General features: G+C 45.3%; 1 protein-coding gene across 1 annotated transcript in view; it reads left to right on the top strand.

Moving 5' to 3' along the window:
- Positions 1-16858, top strand: part of LOC121557890 (serine/threonine-protein kinase NLK) — a 93532-nt gene that overhangs the window by 72716 nt on the left and 3958 nt on the right. The window contains exons 8-10 of the mRNA XM_041871353.2: positions 13409-13495; positions 14975-15173; positions 16636-16729. Of these exons, the coding sequence (XP_041727287.1) occupies positions 13409-13495; positions 14975-15173; positions 16636-16729 (380 nt within the window). The remainder of the gene's footprint in view (positions 1-13408; positions 13496-14974; positions 15174-16635; positions 16730-16858) is intronic.

Genomic DNA, 16858 nt, shown 5'->3' with positions numbered 1-16858 from the left:
GGTATGATTCCAAATCAGACGCAGCTGTCGCTCATTGTCTCTGATTGGGGATCATACTTAGGTAGCCCATTGCCTACTGTGTATTGTGGGATCTTGTTCCTGTTAGGCTTGTATGTGTATAGCCCTTTGGACTTCATGTTACGTTGTTTCTTGTTTTGTTGTATGTTTATTGAAGTAATAAACATGTACGCTTTTCACACTGCACCTTGATCCGACCCGTTCCTCAACGATCGTGACACAAACATACTCTGGGACAATTGTGGGATGCGATAGATCCCAAATTAATCCCACCACTCGCATCATAACACCTTTTAAAACCAATGAGGCTGATGCAACAGATCAGAACATTTAGCTTAAAATGTTGATAAACTATTAGGCTATTTCTTCACAAAATGCAATCAGTTAGCGAGAAAACACGATTCTCAAAAGTGACCGCAAATGCGATTATGCATGTGATGCTTTATTATAAAGGTGCATTTTTATGGTGAAAATGATATTCCCTAAACTTGAACCTCACGCGCCGCCTACTGTATGTATGCCAGTTAGGCTCTACACCGGTTGGAAAGCGGATGAATGGGCTTAATTTTAAGAAGTTATTTGGCCACTTTAGTTGTGATACAAACCTTATCAAAACATATAGGCCTATGGGCTTGGCTACATGAGGTGTGCGACTATGATTTGAAATGTCGCAAAAAAAAAGGCATGCGCTGTTTCTTGCCTTACTGCACACGCTGGGCATCGTTCACAAGTGATAATACATCATTCACAAGTGATACTATTGTCACCCATCAGACTATTCTTGATTTAATCTTGTCTTTACATATACTAAATAATATATGTGTGAAATTTGATTTGATTTAGAATGGACCATTATCATGCACCTGTCTCGGAACAGGGGCAGGGGACAAAAATACATGTAATCTATGCACTTAAATAGCGAATGGAAGTCACTTTTCCCATAGTTAATTTTCATGCCAGCCAGGTAGGCTATACTCCTGTTGTAAAGAGAAGCAATGTGCTTAATATTAGGAAAGTTGAGAAATAAATATAGTAGGCCTAGCCTATAGAAAGCCGATGGGATCCTCTTTTTAAATAGAGGTCATCAAAACTCTGTTTTTATACGTAATTGCATAGCCTATAGAAATGTTGCGCAACATGAGCTCATGGGCTCTCATGAAGTGTTTGATTTGATTTTCGAACACATTTGCAGATGTGATTAGAATGATTAGAGGGACAATAGAGTGCTGAGTACCAGGCAGTTAGCAAGTTTGGTAGGCTACTAATGACCATCAGCATCATCAGAGCTTGGAGAAGACTAGCTGCCGTGACAAAACAGTTACATGGAATTTGACTGAAGTCATGACTCGTGACCGCCGGTGTGGCGGTAATATGGTCACCATAACAGCCCTAGTCACATGTATTCTGGTATTTGGCCTTAAAAAGTTTGTTACCATCTACATGCTTCAGTCATTTAGACATATGCAAAATGAAGCATCAAGTGTTGTGAAAAGTTTAGGCAACACTGTGTGTTGTCTTTACAGCTCAGTAGACTGTACCTTTTGTGTCTAATGTCAGTTTGAATATCAAGTATCTGTATGTATCAACACAGTGAGTAATGTTTGTTGAAAGATCACCACGCTCATTTAGTGAGAAAAATGTGTCACAGTGTAAAGAAGGCCATAGCACAGTTTCTAGATCCAGTGGCGCAATATCGCGAGACTTCCGGGAACGCTTGCGAAACCGACCAAACAGACTAGGCCAGGGTTTGGGGTTTGAGAAGTCAATGAGAGAAGTGACATTTTTTTCCTGAGTTATTCATTTTCTCTAAATCTGAAGGCACAACCTAGATTGGAGCCAATGTCTTACATAGTTGAACATGTTATTACTCCAACCTCGTGAAAGTGACAAACTGACACGTTTTCATTTTCATCAAAACAACTTTATATCGAAGGAGTGCCTTTGATTTGACAGCGTGCCCATGCGCAGTTCGGCACTAGACGACCGTTAGACACGATGACGTGTTTCTACACATGGGCTTAGTTAGCCAACATTGCCATGACACCGCCTACAAGTGTGATCAGGGATTTCTATTGGAGAAACAGTTTTAGCCTGTCTTCATACTGTACTGTCTTTGGGCATAGTGTGTGTAGAGGCGGCAGGTAGCTTAGTGGTTAAGAGCATTGTGCCAGTAACCGAAAGGTTGCTGGTTCTAATCCCCGAGCCGACTAGGTGAAAAATCTGTCGATGTGCCCTTGAGCAAGGCACTTAACCCTAATTGCTCCTGTAAGTCGCTCTGGATAAGAACGTCGGCTAAATGACTAAAATGTAATGTGTTGTTTGTGTGTTGAGGGGGTTGAGGAGGGGATGGAATGCAGAGGGGGGGATAGGGGTCACATGGGTTACACCACACAGGAAGTTAATCTCTGTGTCGCGCTGAGTAAAGTCCCCAGTTCTATAGCTAGAAAAGAGAGCAGCGCTAAACCAACCTGTAACCTCTTCTCGTAAGTCAGATGGGGACATCTTTCGATATGAATTATGCCTGATCAAACAACTTGCATTGTTACAAAACAACTTGTTACTGAACCAAACTCAAGGGTTTAATCATTCGATATGTCCCCATTAGTCTGCACAGAGCAGAGTTTTGCATGTTTCAGTTCGACTAAGGAACCCACAGCCAGACAGACACAAAGCCCCCCCCCCTGTGGCTTTGTGTCTGTCTGGCTGTGGGTTCCTTAGTCGAACTGAAACATGCAAAACTCTGCTCTGTGCAGACTAATGGGGACATATCGAATGATTAAACCCTTGAGTTTGGTTCAGTAACAAGTTGTTTTGTAACAATGCAAGTTGTTTGATCAGGCATAATTCATGCCCTTACATTACTGTGTAGTACAGTAGAAATAATAATGTTAGGGTTGCACTAACAAGTTGTAAAGTGTTTATGACAGGGATATTCCAAATTATATTTTCAAAGATGTAATGAACCACTTGCTTTGTTCACTGTGACATAATCAATCGTCTTTCTTGGAGAGATCAACTCTTCACAAAGTGTGGGAGATAGATAGATACTCAGTAAGGAGATAGATACCCAGTAAGGAGATAGATACCCAGTAAGGAGATAGATACCCAGTAAGGAGATAGATAGATAGATAGATAGATAGATAGATAGATAGATAGATAGATAGATAGATAGATAGATAGATAGATAGATAGATAGATAGATAGATAGATAGATAGATAGATAGATAGATAGATAGATAGATAGATAGATACAGTGAGGGAAAAAAGTATTTCCCACTGATTATGTACGTTTGCCCACTGACAAAGACATGATCAGTCTATAATTTTAATGGTAGATTTATTTGAACAGTGAGAGACAGAATAACAACAAAAAAATCCTGAAAAACGCATGTCAAAAATGTTATAAATTGATTTGCATTTTAATGAGGGAAATAAGTATTTGACCCCTCTGCAAAACATGACTTAGTACTTGGTGGCAAAACCCTTGTTGGCAATCACAGAGGTCAGGCGTTTCTTGTAGTTGGCCACCAGGTTTGCAGACATCTCAGGAGGGATTTTGTCCCACTACTCTTTGCAGATCTTCTCCAAGTCATTAAGGTTTCGAGGCTGATGTTTGGCAACTCGAACCTTCAGCTCCCTCCACAGATTTTCTATGGGATTAAGGTCTGGAGACTGGCTAGGCCACTCCAGGACCTTAATGTGCTTCTTCTTGAGCCACTCCTTTGTTGCCTTGGCCGTGAGTTTTGGGTCATTGTCATGCTAGAATACCCATCCACGACCCATTTTCAATGCCCTGGCTGAGGGAAGGAGGTTCTCACCCAAGATTTGACGGTACATGGCCCCGTCCATCATCCCTTTGATGCGGTGAAGTTGTCCTGTCCCCTTAGCAGAAAAACACCCCCAAAGCATAATGTTTCCACCTACATATTTGACGGTGGGGATGGTGTTCTTGGGGTCATAGGCAGCATTCCTCCTCCTCCAAACACGGCGAGTTGAGTTGATACCAAAGAGCTCGATTTTGGTCTCATCTGACCACAACACTTTCACCCAGTTCTCCCCTGAATCATTCAGATGTTCATTGGCAAACTTCAGACGGGCCTGTATATGTGCTTTCTTGAGCAGGGGGACCTTGCGGGCGCTGCAGGATTTCAGTCCTTGACGGCGTAGTGTGTTACCAATTGTTTTCTTGGTGACTATGGTCCCAGCTGCCTTGAGATCATTGACAAGATCCTCCCGTGTAGTTCTGGGCTGATTCCTCACCGTTCTCATGATCATTGCAACTCCACGTGGTGAGATCTTGCATGGACAGTTATTTTGTATTTTGTGTTTGTTATAACTGTTGTCACCTTCTCACCAAGCTGCTTGGCGATGGTCTTGTAGCCCATTCCAGCCTTGTGTGGGTCTACAATCTTGTCCCTGACATCCTTGGAGAGCTCTTTGGTCTTGGCCATGGTGGAGAGTTTGGAATCTGATTGATTGATTGCTTCTGTGGACAGGTGTCTTTTATACAGGTAACAAGCTGAGATTAGGAGCACTCCCTTTAAGAGTGTGCTCCTAATCTCAGCTCGTTACCTGTATAAAAGACACCTGGGAGCCAGAAATCTTTCTGATTGAGAGGGGGGGTCTAATACTTAATTCCCTCATTAAAATGCAAATCAATTTATAACATTTTTGACATGCGTTTTTCTGGATTTTTTTGTTGTTATTCTGTCTCTCACTGTTCAGATAAACCTACCATTAAAATTATAGACAGATCATTTCTTTGTCAGTGGGCAAACGTACAAAATCAGCAGGGGATCAAATACTTTTTTCCCTCACTGTAGGTAGGCAGCCAGCCAGCCAGCCTGCCTGCCTGCCTGTTAGGAGATAGATAGATAGCATGTTTGGAGATAAACTCAGCAAAAAAAGAAACGTCCTCTCACTGTCAACTGCATTTATTTTCAGCAAACTTAACATGTGTAAATATTCGTATGAACATAACAAGATTCAACAACTGAGGCATAAACTGAACAAGTTCCACAGACATGTGACTAACAGAAATTGACTACTGTGTTCCTGAACAAAGGGGGGGTCAAAATCAAAAGTAACAGTCAGTATCTGTGCAGTGCATCTCCTCGTCATGGACTGCACCAGATTTGCCAGTTCTTGCTGTGAGATGTTACCTCACTCTTCCACCAAGGTACCTGCAAGTTCCCGGACATTTGTGGGGGGAATGGCCCTAGCCCTCACCCTCCGATCCAACAGGTCCCAGACGTGCTCAATGGGATTGAGATCCGGGCTCTTCACTGGCCATGGCAGAACACTGACATTCCTGTCTTGGAGGAAATCACGCACAGAATGAGCAGTATGGCTGGTGGCATTGTCATGCTGGAGGGTAATGTCAGGATGAGCCTGCAGGAAGGGTACCACATGAGGGAGGAGGATGTCTTCCCTGTAACACACAGCGTTGAGATTGCCTGCAATGACAACAAGCTCAGTCCGATGATGCTGTCACACACGGCCCCAGACCATGACGGACCCTCCACCTCCAAATCGATCCCGCTCCAGAGTACAGGCCTCGGTGTAACTCTCATTCCTTCGACGATAAACGCGAATCCGACCATCACCCCTGGTGAGACAAAACCGCGACTCGTCAGTGAAGAGCACTTTTTGCCAGTCCTGTCTGGTCCAGCGACGGTGGGTTTGTGCCCATAGGTGACGTTGTTGCCGGTGATGTCTGGTGAGGACCTGCCTTACAACAGGCCTACAAGCCCTCAGTCCAGCCTCTCTCAGCCTATTGCGGACAGTCTGAGCACTGATGGAGGGATTGTGCGTTCCTGGTGTAACTCGGGCAGTTGTTGTTGCCATTCTGTACCTGTCCCGCAGGTGTGATGTTCGGATGTACCGATCCTGTGCAGGTGTTGTTACACATGGTCTGCCACTGCGAGGACGATCAGCTGTCCGTCCTGTCTCCCTGTAGCGCTGTCTTAGGCGTCTCACAGTACGGACATTGCAATTTATTGCCCTGGCCACATCTGCGGTCCTCATGCCTCCTTGCAGCATGCCTAAGGCACGTTTACGCAGATGAGCAGGGACTCTGGGCATCTTTCTTTTGGTGTTTTTCAGCATCAGTAGAAAGGCCTCTTTAGTGTCCTAAGTTTTCATAACTTTGACCTTAATTGCCTACCGTCTGTAAGCTGTTAGTGTCTTAACGACCGTTCCACAGGTGCGTGTTCATTAATTGTTTATGGTTAATTGAACAAGCATGGGAAACAGTGTTTAAACCCTTTACAATGAAGATCTGTGAAGTTATTTGGAATTTTACGAATTATCTTTGAAAGACAGGGTCCTGAAAAAGTAACGTTTCTTTTTTTGCTGAGTTTTAGATAGCATTTTAGGAGATAGATAGCATTTTAGGAGATAGATAGCCTGTTAGGAGATGGATGGATGGATGGATGGATAGATAGCATGTTGGTGGCGCCGACGAAGATAGTGGCCTTGCTCTTAGGAAACTTTGCAGTATTTTGTTTTTTTTATGTATTATCTTTTACATTATTAGCTCAGAAAGTGTTTTGTATCATTACATAAACCCGGGAAAAACTATTGGATATCAGAGCGGCGGTAACTACGACCAGTAATACGACTCGAAGCAGATCCTTTGTTTGCTCTCCCCTGGGCAATTGAGCTGATTCCAGCGGCTGACCCAAAACATCGCCGGCGGAGGAGAGGCACTCGGAGCGGCCTGCTGGTTCGACTTAGTAGGTGCGCACACCACCCACCGCTTCCAAGTATACTACTCGCTAATATTCAGTCTCTGGTTAACAAGGTCGATGAGCTCCGGGCAAGGATTTCTTTCCAGAGAGACATCAAGGCCTGTAACATACTTTGTTTCACGGAAACATGGCTCTCTGGGGATATTCTGTTGAAATCGGTCCAGCCAGATGGGTTCTCAGTTCATCGCGCAGACAGGAATAAATATAATATAGAGACAAAGTGGAGTCGCAATTCAACGGCTCAGACACGAGACGTATGTAACAGGGTCTACAGACAATCACGGACTACAAAAGCATGCGCAGACCAGCTGGCTGGTGTGTTTACATTTAAATTTTTTACATTTTAGTCATTTAGCAGACGCTCTTATCCAGTGCGACTTACAGTTAGTGAGTGCATACATTTTCATACTGGCCCCCCGTGGGAATCGAACCCACAACCCTGGCGTTGCAAGCGCCATACTCTACCAACTGAGCTACACGGACATATTCAATCTCTCCCTTTCCCAGTCTACTGTTTCCACATGCTTCAAGATGGCCACCATTGTTCCTGTACCAAAGAAAGCAAAGGTAACTGAACTAAATGACTATCGCCCCATAGCACTCACCTCTGTCATCATGAAGTGCTTTGAGAGACTAGTCAAGGATCATATCACCTCTACCTTACCTGTCACCCTAGACCCACTTCAATTTGCTTACCGCCCCAATAGATCCACAGACGATGCAATCGCCATCACAGTGCACACTGCCCTATCCCATCTGGACGAGGAATACCTATGTAAGAATGCTGTTCATTGACTATAGCTCAGTATTCAACACCATAGTACCCTCCAAGCTTATCATTAAGCTTGAGGCCCTGGGTCTGAATCCCACCCTGTGCAACTGGGTCCTGGACTTCCTGACGGGCCGCCCCCAGGTGGTGAAGGTAGGAAACAACATCTCCACTTCGCTGATCCTCAACACAGGGGCCTCACAAGGGTGCGTGCTCAGCCCCCTCCTTTACTCCCTGTTCACCCATGACTGCGTGGCCAAGCTCGCCTCCAACTCAATCATCAAGTTTGCAGACGACACAACAGTAGTAGGCTTGATTACCAACAATGACGAGACCGCCTACAGGGAGGAGGTGAGGGCTCTGGGAGTGTGGTGCCAGGAAAATAACCTCTCACTCAACGTCAACAAAACAAAGGAGATGATTGTGGACTTCAGGAAACAGCAGAGGGTGCACCCCCCTATCCACATCGACGGGACCGCAGTGGAGAAGGTGGAAAGCTTCAAGTTCCTTGGCATACACATCACTGACAAACTGAAATGGAACACCCACGCAGACAGTGTGGCGAAGAAGTCGCAACAGAGCCTCTTCAACCTCAGGAGGCTGAAGAAATTTGGCTTGGCACCTAAAACCCTTGCACAATTGAGAGCATCCTGTCGGGCTGTATCACCGCCTGGTACGGCAACTGCACCGCCCGCAACCGCAGGGCTCTCCAGAGGGTGGTGCGGTCTGCCGAACGCATTACCGGGGGCAAACTACCCGCCCTCCAAGACACCTACATCACCAGATGTCAAAGGAAGGCCAAAAAGATCATCAAGGACATCAACCACCGAGCCACTGCCTGTTCACCCCACTATCATCCAGAAGGCGAGGTCAGTACAGGTGCATCAAAGCTGAGACCAAGAGAATGAAAAACAGCTTCTATCTCAAGGCCATCAGACTGTTAAATAGCCATCACTAGCACATTAGAGGCTGCTGCTGCCTATTGAAATCACTGGCCACTTTAAGAAAAGGAACACTAGTCACTTTAATAATGTTTACATATCTTGCACTACTCATCTCATATGTACAGTTGAAGTCGGACGTTTACATACACCTTAGCCAAATACATTTAAACTCAGTTTTTCACAATTCCTGACATTTAATCAGAGTACAAATTCCCTGTCTTAGTCGGTTAGGATCACCACTTTATTTTAAGAATGTGAAATGCCAGAATAATAGTAGAGAGAATGATTTCTTTCAGCTTTTATTTATTTAATCACATTCCCAGTGGGTCAGAAGTTTACATACACTCAATTAGTATTTGGTAGCATTGCCTTTAAATTGTTTAACTTGGGTCAAACATTTCGGGTAGCCTTCCACAAGCTTCCCACAATAAGTTGGGTGAATTTTGGCCCATTCCTCCTGACAGAGCTGGTGTAACTGAGTCAGGTTTGTAGGCCTCCTTGCTCGCACACGCCTTTTCAGTTCTGCCCACAAATATTCTATAGGATTGAGGTCAGGGCTTTGTGATGGCCACTCCAATACCTTGACTTTGTTGTCCTTATGCCATTTTGCCACAACTTTGGAAGTATGCTTGGGGTCATTGTCCATTTGGAAGACCCATTTGCGACCAAGCTTTAACTTCCTGACTGATGTCTTGAGATGTTGCTTCAATATATCCACATAATTTTCCTTCCTCATGATGCCATCTATTTTGTGAAGTGCACCAGTCCCTCCTGCAGCAAAGCACCCCCACAGCATGATGCTGCCACCCCCGTGCTTCACAGTTGGGATGGTGTTCTTCGGCTTGCAAGCAACCCCCTTTTTCCTCCAAACATAACGATGGTCAATATGGCCATACAGTTCTATTTTTGTTTCATCAGACCAGAGGACATTTCTACAAAAAGTATGATCTTTGTCCCCATGTGCAGTTGCAAACCGTAGTCTGGCTTTTTTATGGCGGTTTTGGAGCAGTGGCATCTTCCTTGCTGAGCGGCTGTTCAGGTTATGTCGATATAGGACTCGTTTTACTGTGGATATAGATACTGTTGTACCTGTTTCCTCCAGCATCTTCACAAGGTCCTTTGCTGTTGTTCTGGGATTGATTTGCCAAAGTACATTCATCTCTAGGAGACAGAACACGTCTCCTTCCTGAGCGGTATGATGGCTGCGTGGTCCCATGGTGTTTATACTTGTGTATTATTGTTTGTACAGATGAACACTGTACCTTCAGGCCTTTGGAAATTGCTCCCAAGGATGAACCCAGAAAAAATTCTGAGGTCTTGGCTGATTTCTTTTGATTTTCCAATGATGTCAAGCAAAGAGGCACTGAGTTTGAAGGTAGGCCTTGAAATAAATCCACAGGTACACCTCCAATTGACTCAAATTATGTCAATTAGCCTATCAGAAGCTTCTAAACCCATGACACCATTTTCTGGAATTTTCCAAGCTGTTTAAAGGCACAGTCAACTTAGTGTATGTAAACTTCTGACCCACTGGAATTGTGATACAGTGAATTATAAGTGAAATAATCTGTCTGTAAACAATTGTTGGAAAAATTACTTGTGTCATGCACAAAGTATAGTTTGTTAACAAAACATTTGTGGAGTGGTTGAAAAACGAGTTTTAATGACTCCAACCTAAGTTTATGTAAACTTCCAACTTCAACTGTATATGCTGTATTCTATTCTATAATATTCTACTGTATCTTAGTCCATGCCGCTCTGTCATTGCTTGTTCATGAATGTATATATTCTTAAATTCCATTCCTTACTAGATTTGTGTGTATTGGGTATATGTTGTGAAATTGTTAGATATTACTGCACTGTCGGAGCTAGAAGCACAAGCATTTCGCTACACCCGCAATAACATCTGCTAAACACGTGTATGTGACAAATAAAATGTGATGATTATTAAGATAGATAGCATGTTAGGAGATAGATAGATAGCCTGTTAGGAGATAGCTAGATGGATGGATGGATGGATAGCATGGATGGATGGATGGATGGATGGATGGATGGATGGATGGATGGATGGATGGATGGATGGATGGATGGATGGATGGATGGATGGATGGATGGATGGATGGATGGATGGATGGATGGATGGATGGATGGATGGATGGATGGATGGATGGATGGATAGCATGTTAGGAGATAGATAGATAGCATGTTAGGAGATATATAGATAGATAGCCTGTTGATAGATAGATAGATAGCCTGTTGATAGATAGATAGATAGATAGATAGATAGATAGATAGATAGATAGATAGATAGATAGATAGATAGATAGATAGATAGATAGATAGAGAGAGAGATCCAAGCCCTGTAAACACACCTCTCTAGCCTGTGGCTCTGTGCTCCTTGAGAAGCTGGCTCTGGCTAGCTGAGAGAGAGAAAGCCCTGACCTGGCTCTGGCTGGCTGAGAGAGAGAGAGAAAGCCCTGACCTGGCTCTGGCTGGCTGAGAGAGAGAGAGAGAGAAAGCCCTGACCTGGCTCAGGCTGCTTACAATAACAAGGCCTTGAGGCACTGTGACATCACACCACCACTCTAGCTGTACAGTCAGTTGCCATGCAGGGAAAAGCTCAAAATTCTATGTTGAAATACTCCCTCAACCCAGTCACCAGAACTACTGCTGATGGCTGCACAGTGCACACACACCAGGCAATGTACCCCTTTTTGCTTAGTCTGAGGAGTTTGGAGTGGGCTGGGTGACCACTTGCCCTAGTTTGACAGGAGATGCCTTTCTCCGGCTAGAGACGGAGATTAGCTGCTGTTATTACTGCATCTGTATGTTGTCTTTAAAGAGAACCTTCAGCTGCTCTCAGACAGTCTCATCCTTCACACTGTTTGACACAGTGTGAGTTTCTGAGTGATAGTCTGAAACAGCGCCCTGGCCATTACGTCACCAGTCAGCCTCTCTTCCTGAGTCATCATTTGTTTAATTTGGCTACGGTCCCGGGCGGCATCATGGGGCCGGGACAGGGAGAGGGAGAGGGACAGGGGTCCAGTCTAGCCTCACCTCCCTCTCTCTCCTGCCCCCTTCATCTGTCTAGAACTCCATCCCCTGCTAATCCCAGGCTAATGCCTACTAATGCTACTGTGCACCGCAACACTCTCTCTCTCTGTCTCTGTCTCTCTCTCTCTCTGTCTCTCGCTCTCTCTGTCTCGCTCTCTCTCTCTCTGCCCAGCACCGTGCCCCAACACATTGCCACCATGGTGACACACACACACTGATGTAACACACACAAAGCACAGAGTTAGCTGTGAAAATGATACTTTCCGATAACTGAGAACTTAATTATCACTGTAGTTCTCACGCATTGCAATCAACTCCGCCCAATGGAACACAGACACACACGCATTGCACACACATGAGCAAGCACACACACACCCATACCACACAAAAAGGTGAACATTTCATGTCCATTGTCCTGAGAATGCAGCTCTAAAAGCCTCTCCTCTCTTCCCCCTCTCCTCTCCGCCCCCTCTCCTCTCCTCTCCTTTGATCTCCTCTCCTTCTCCTCTACTCCCCCTCTCCTCTCCTCTGCTCTCCTCTCCTCCCCTCTCCTCTCCGCCCCCTCTGATCTCCTCTCCTTCTCCTCTACTCCCCCTCTCCTCTCCTCTGCTCTCCTCTTCTTCCCCTCTCCTCCCCTCTCCTCTGCTCTCTTCTCCTCCCCCTCTCCTCCCCCTCTCCCCTCCTCTCCTACCCCTCTCCTCTGTTCTCCTCTCCTACCCCTCTCCTCTGTTCTTCTCTCCCACCCCTCTCCTCTCCTCTGCTCTCCTCTCCTCCCCCTCTCCTCTCCGCCACCTCTCCTCTCCTCTGATCTCCTCTCCTCTCCTCCTCCCCCTCTCCTCTCCTCCCCATCGTCTCTCCTCTCCCTCTCCTCCCCTCTCCTATCCTCTCCTTCTCCTCTCCTCCCCCTCTCTTCTCCCTCTCCTCTCCTCTGCTCTCCTCTCCCTCTCCTCTCCTCCCCCTCTCCCCGCCCTCTCCTCTCCTCTCCCTCTCCTACCCCTCTCCTCTGCTCTCCTCCCCCTCTCCTCTCCCTCTCCTCTCCTCTGCTCTCCTCTCCCTCTCCTCCCCCTCTCCCCGCCCTCTCCTCTCCTCTCCCTCTCCTACCCCTCTCCTCTGCTCTCCTCCCCCTCTCCTCTCCTCTGCTCTCGTCCTCCTCTCCTTGGTGATTGCGCTGGGTGAAACACAGCGGAGGGAGTGGTGTGTGTTGTGACAGAAAGTAATCTCCTGATGAGCGTGAATTACCAGTCGGGCTTGCATCTGCTCGCACCGGCAAAACCTAATCAGGGAAAACAAACGATTAACGGTGTGCTTTTTCAATCAACTTTGTTGAGTTTGATAGAGAGAGAGAGAGACAGAGAGAGAGAGAGAGACAGAGTGAGGGATGGATGGGGGCAGGGAAGATAATTAGAGTGTAAAAATAACTTGCTCATTGTTCTTCTGGGCCCACCTCCTTGTAGAGATGAGCACACGGCTATCATTTGAAGGATCCCTTTGGCGGCAGCGTGGAAGACGTATGGAAGTGAAGGAGAGATTTGTAAAATCATTGGCTGTGGCTGGCTTTGATGCCACAGATAAGATCTAGGACTCAATTCAATTGAATCCACATTGCAATATTTTTCCCGTTGTCACATAAAATCACATCATGTTTTTGGGTGCTGTACAAAAACTGTACTACCATCTACACTCCCTTCACAGGTAGATGCTTCTTCTGAATGTCAAAAATGTAATGTTGAATGTACAGTTCATGATATCATCATCCAAGGTGTTTTCAAGGTGTAATAAAAACAAGGCCAGCATTGAAAAAGCTTTATTTGGTTAAGTTGACTGTGCGTGTGACTATTTGACAGACTGTATGTCATTTCCTGTCTCTGCAGCCATCCCTTCCTGTCCTGTACACCCTGTCCAGCCAGGCCACCCACGAAGCTGTCCACCTCCTGTGCAGGATGCTTGTGTTCGATCCGGTGAGTTGTGTGTGTGTGTGTGTGTGTGTGTGTGTGTGTGTGTGTGTGCGTGTGCGCCTGACTGCCTGTTGGGAAACAGATCATTATACTCCACAGTAATAGGATGCAATTTCTGCCTAACCAAAGAAAATAAACAAAAATAATCTCCTCATTACAAGTAATGGTTCAATGGCTAAATGGCCTGCAGATTGGACACCATATGCAGAGATGTAAAATAATACTCTACTCAAGAGTTTTGGCTCCTACTTACAGACTGAAGAAGCTTTTTGGCTTTCTGTCTGAATAACATATCTTATTTTCCTAAAACGTATGAGTATACCTTATGGTACAGAGACAGTTTTAGCATCACTTCTGTACAGTACATTCAACTACAATACACATTGGCAGGATATGAATTCAACATCCTAGGGTGTCGATTCTGAACAAAGGGAACATGGGGAAGGTGGTGGTAACCCTAGACACTATTGTCACTGACTGTAATCAACAATCCAGCTTTGGATTGAATGACGTTGGCTTCAATGGCAGGCTTTCACCTCTGGCCAGTGGCCAATCCAGGGTGATGGACAGCCGTGGTGTAAGACTGTTCCCCCAGTGCATATGTCTCTAAGTCCAACCCCTAAAGGGCACTGCCTTGACCCTACTGCCCTGCAACAACATCCTCCTTTCATGAGTTAGGTTGACACGTTGACGCTTATTCACTGTCTTATGCAACAAAGGGAGGTTGATTAACTTTGCCGTCTTCTCTCCCCCGACCCTCACCTTTACTTATTCATGCACTTAGGAGATGATTAAAACCAAACAATATTGCAGGCTTGTTCTACATCCATGGGCCTGTGTGTGTGACTGTGTGTGTGTGTGTGTGTGTGTGTGAGACTGTGTGTGTGTGAGACTGTGTGTGTGACTGCACGTGTGTTCGTGTGCAGAAACCCTACTAGCAGCTAGCGTTGACAGAACACACACAGTGGTGTTTATTGTCATCTCCTGACTGCCTGGGGAAATAAGATGAACGTTGTAATGATTCTGAAGCTCTGTCACTAACGGATTAGTAGGAATCTGACACATGGTAATGATGGGGGCCACAAACATTGAGTTATCGAGGCCTACTGAATACAGGGTTGTCTCATTGAGATCTGTAATGTGGAAATAAGTAGACCTTTCTTTTCGGTGGTCTTTATCCAGACTAGAGGGCTTCTCCCCCTTCGTTTCAGAGGCTGGCTCCTGTCAGTGGGATATTGATGACTAGTCAGTTGGTTATTCAGTTGAGGCTGATTTGATTTGATTCCAAGGTCTAGTTTTAATGTGGGGTGTCCTCAAAAGAGAGAATGTGTAGTAGACTGCTGTTAATGAGAGACAGCAAACGCTTTATCAAACAGACCATTTGATTTGGAGGGATTTCATAGTCCTGTATGTATTCCATCAGTGTGTGTAGTCTGTGTACATCAGTGTGTGTAAATCAGTGTGTGTTTGGCCCTCCCCAAGTCGAAGCGGATCTCAGCGAAGGATGCCCTGGCCCACCCCTACCTGGACGAGGGCCGACTGAGGTACCACACCTGCATGTGTAAGTGCTGCTACACCACCTCCTCTGGCCGCGTCTACACCAGCGACTTCGAGCCCGTCACCACCCCCAAGTTCGACGACGGCTTTGAGAAGAATCTGACCTCTGTTAGACAGGTCAAAGGTGGGTCTGTCCACCAACCAGCAGAGGGCAGATTTTTGCTGTGGGAATTAGCCCTTTCAAGTTTTTTTATTTGATCCTCTGTCTTAGGCCTATCTATCTCATCCATTTTTATCCCCTTCATGCTACCGGGTTATGTTTTTCCACTGGATTTGCAAAGAGAGCCTGCTTTTGCTAACGCTAATTGGTTCAATGGGTGATACATAGACATTCATCCATTGCTTACATGGTGAAAGTCTTATCCCAACTTAACCTCATACCACAATTATTGTGAAACAGGCAGCTTTACAGACGCCTGAGGTCCTAATTGAATCCAATCAGCCCTGAGACCATGTGCAGATCATGCCTCTGTGTGTTAAGGCGTCCTCATGCTTCCCAGCCGAAACAGTTCAGAAGAGTTTGTGCATATATTATGACAACATTTTGTGAAGTTTTTCTTCGTTTTGGACTTCGGTATGTTTTTTTCCCGGCTGTTCGGACACACAAAATTTTTTCTCGAGGCAAGCCGAAGTGTGTAGCCGAAGTCTACACCCCTTTGTCGGTGATTGGTCAACAGTAGGGATTCTTCAATAAAGTCTTTGTTGTCATACAATGAGAGACGACTTGTTTTGATGCACGTTTTTTCATTGAGAAATACTGCACCAAACATCTTAGTTAGATGTAAAATTGCGCGACTAAACTCTCCTCTGCAAAAACGTCAAAATTAATGAAAGATTTCTTGAGTTATCTTAGATTAATTCTGACTATTTTGTGGAAGTGTATACTGGCTACAGCGTCTCAAAATAGACAAACAGTACTATTGCCTATTTCTTCTCGTTTTTCAAGCGAAGGTCTTTTAAGGGAGTATGCGAGCACACTCGTTCGGTTCGCTTGGCCGAGTTCGGCTAGGCGCCAATCAAACTGAAGCTTGCTGACGCCTTTAGTCACATCCCTAGAAGCACTTCCTCTCGTTTAGACATTTGTTCTCTCTCTCTCCCTCCCTCCCTCCTCTCTCTCTCTGCGGGGAGACCCAGATCAGTGGTGGCCTGTTCTGTCAGCAGGTATTAGTGAGGATGTCTTCTAAAAGCAGGCTTACTCTGGTGGAGGGTCAAAATAAACCTGGCCTTCCTCCCTCCTCCTTCTCTCTCCCTTTCCTCTTCGGTACTTATTTCAACTATCTACCTGGTCCTAAGTGGTAGCTACACAACAAAGCTTGTTTTAATGAATCCCAATGAAGCATAATAAATCAGTAGATCATTGTAATGCAACCACCATTTTACCACGGGATTTCTAAATACATACCAGATTGTTCTAAGTGAAGATCCACACTTCGAAATAGATCTTTACCTAATTTCAAACAAGCAGTACATACTGTACTGTATAACACAATAAGTCAACACCGGTTAAAAAGCTTACTGTGAAACTCGGTTTAACTCTAAAGAGTGTGTTAGGTTTGTCTCCCTGAGTCTGACTCTGTCTTCCACAGAGATCATTCACCAGTTCATCCTGGAGCAGCAGAAGGGGAACAGAGTGCCGCTCTGCATCAACCCCCAGTCAGCCGCTTTCAAAAGCTTTATCAGGTAAGACTAGAGGCCTCTGCCGGGGGATACCACCGGATTCTTCATTGTTTGGATTTTTGGAATTGAGCTAGTTTGAAAGGTAACCACTTCTTAGAAGCTTGATAGCTTGTTAGATGACATTGACCCTAC

This window comes from Coregonus clupeaformis, chromosome 5, assembly GCF_020615455.1.
Source record: "Coregonus clupeaformis isolate EN_2021a chromosome 5, ASM2061545v1, whole genome shotgun sequence".
In the NCBI taxonomy this organism is placed as follows: domain Eukaryota; kingdom Metazoa; phylum Chordata; class Actinopteri; order Salmoniformes; family Salmonidae; genus Coregonus; species Coregonus clupeaformis.
Note: the sequence above shows the minus strand (reverse complement) of the source record. Positions and strands in the feature narration are given on the sequence as shown.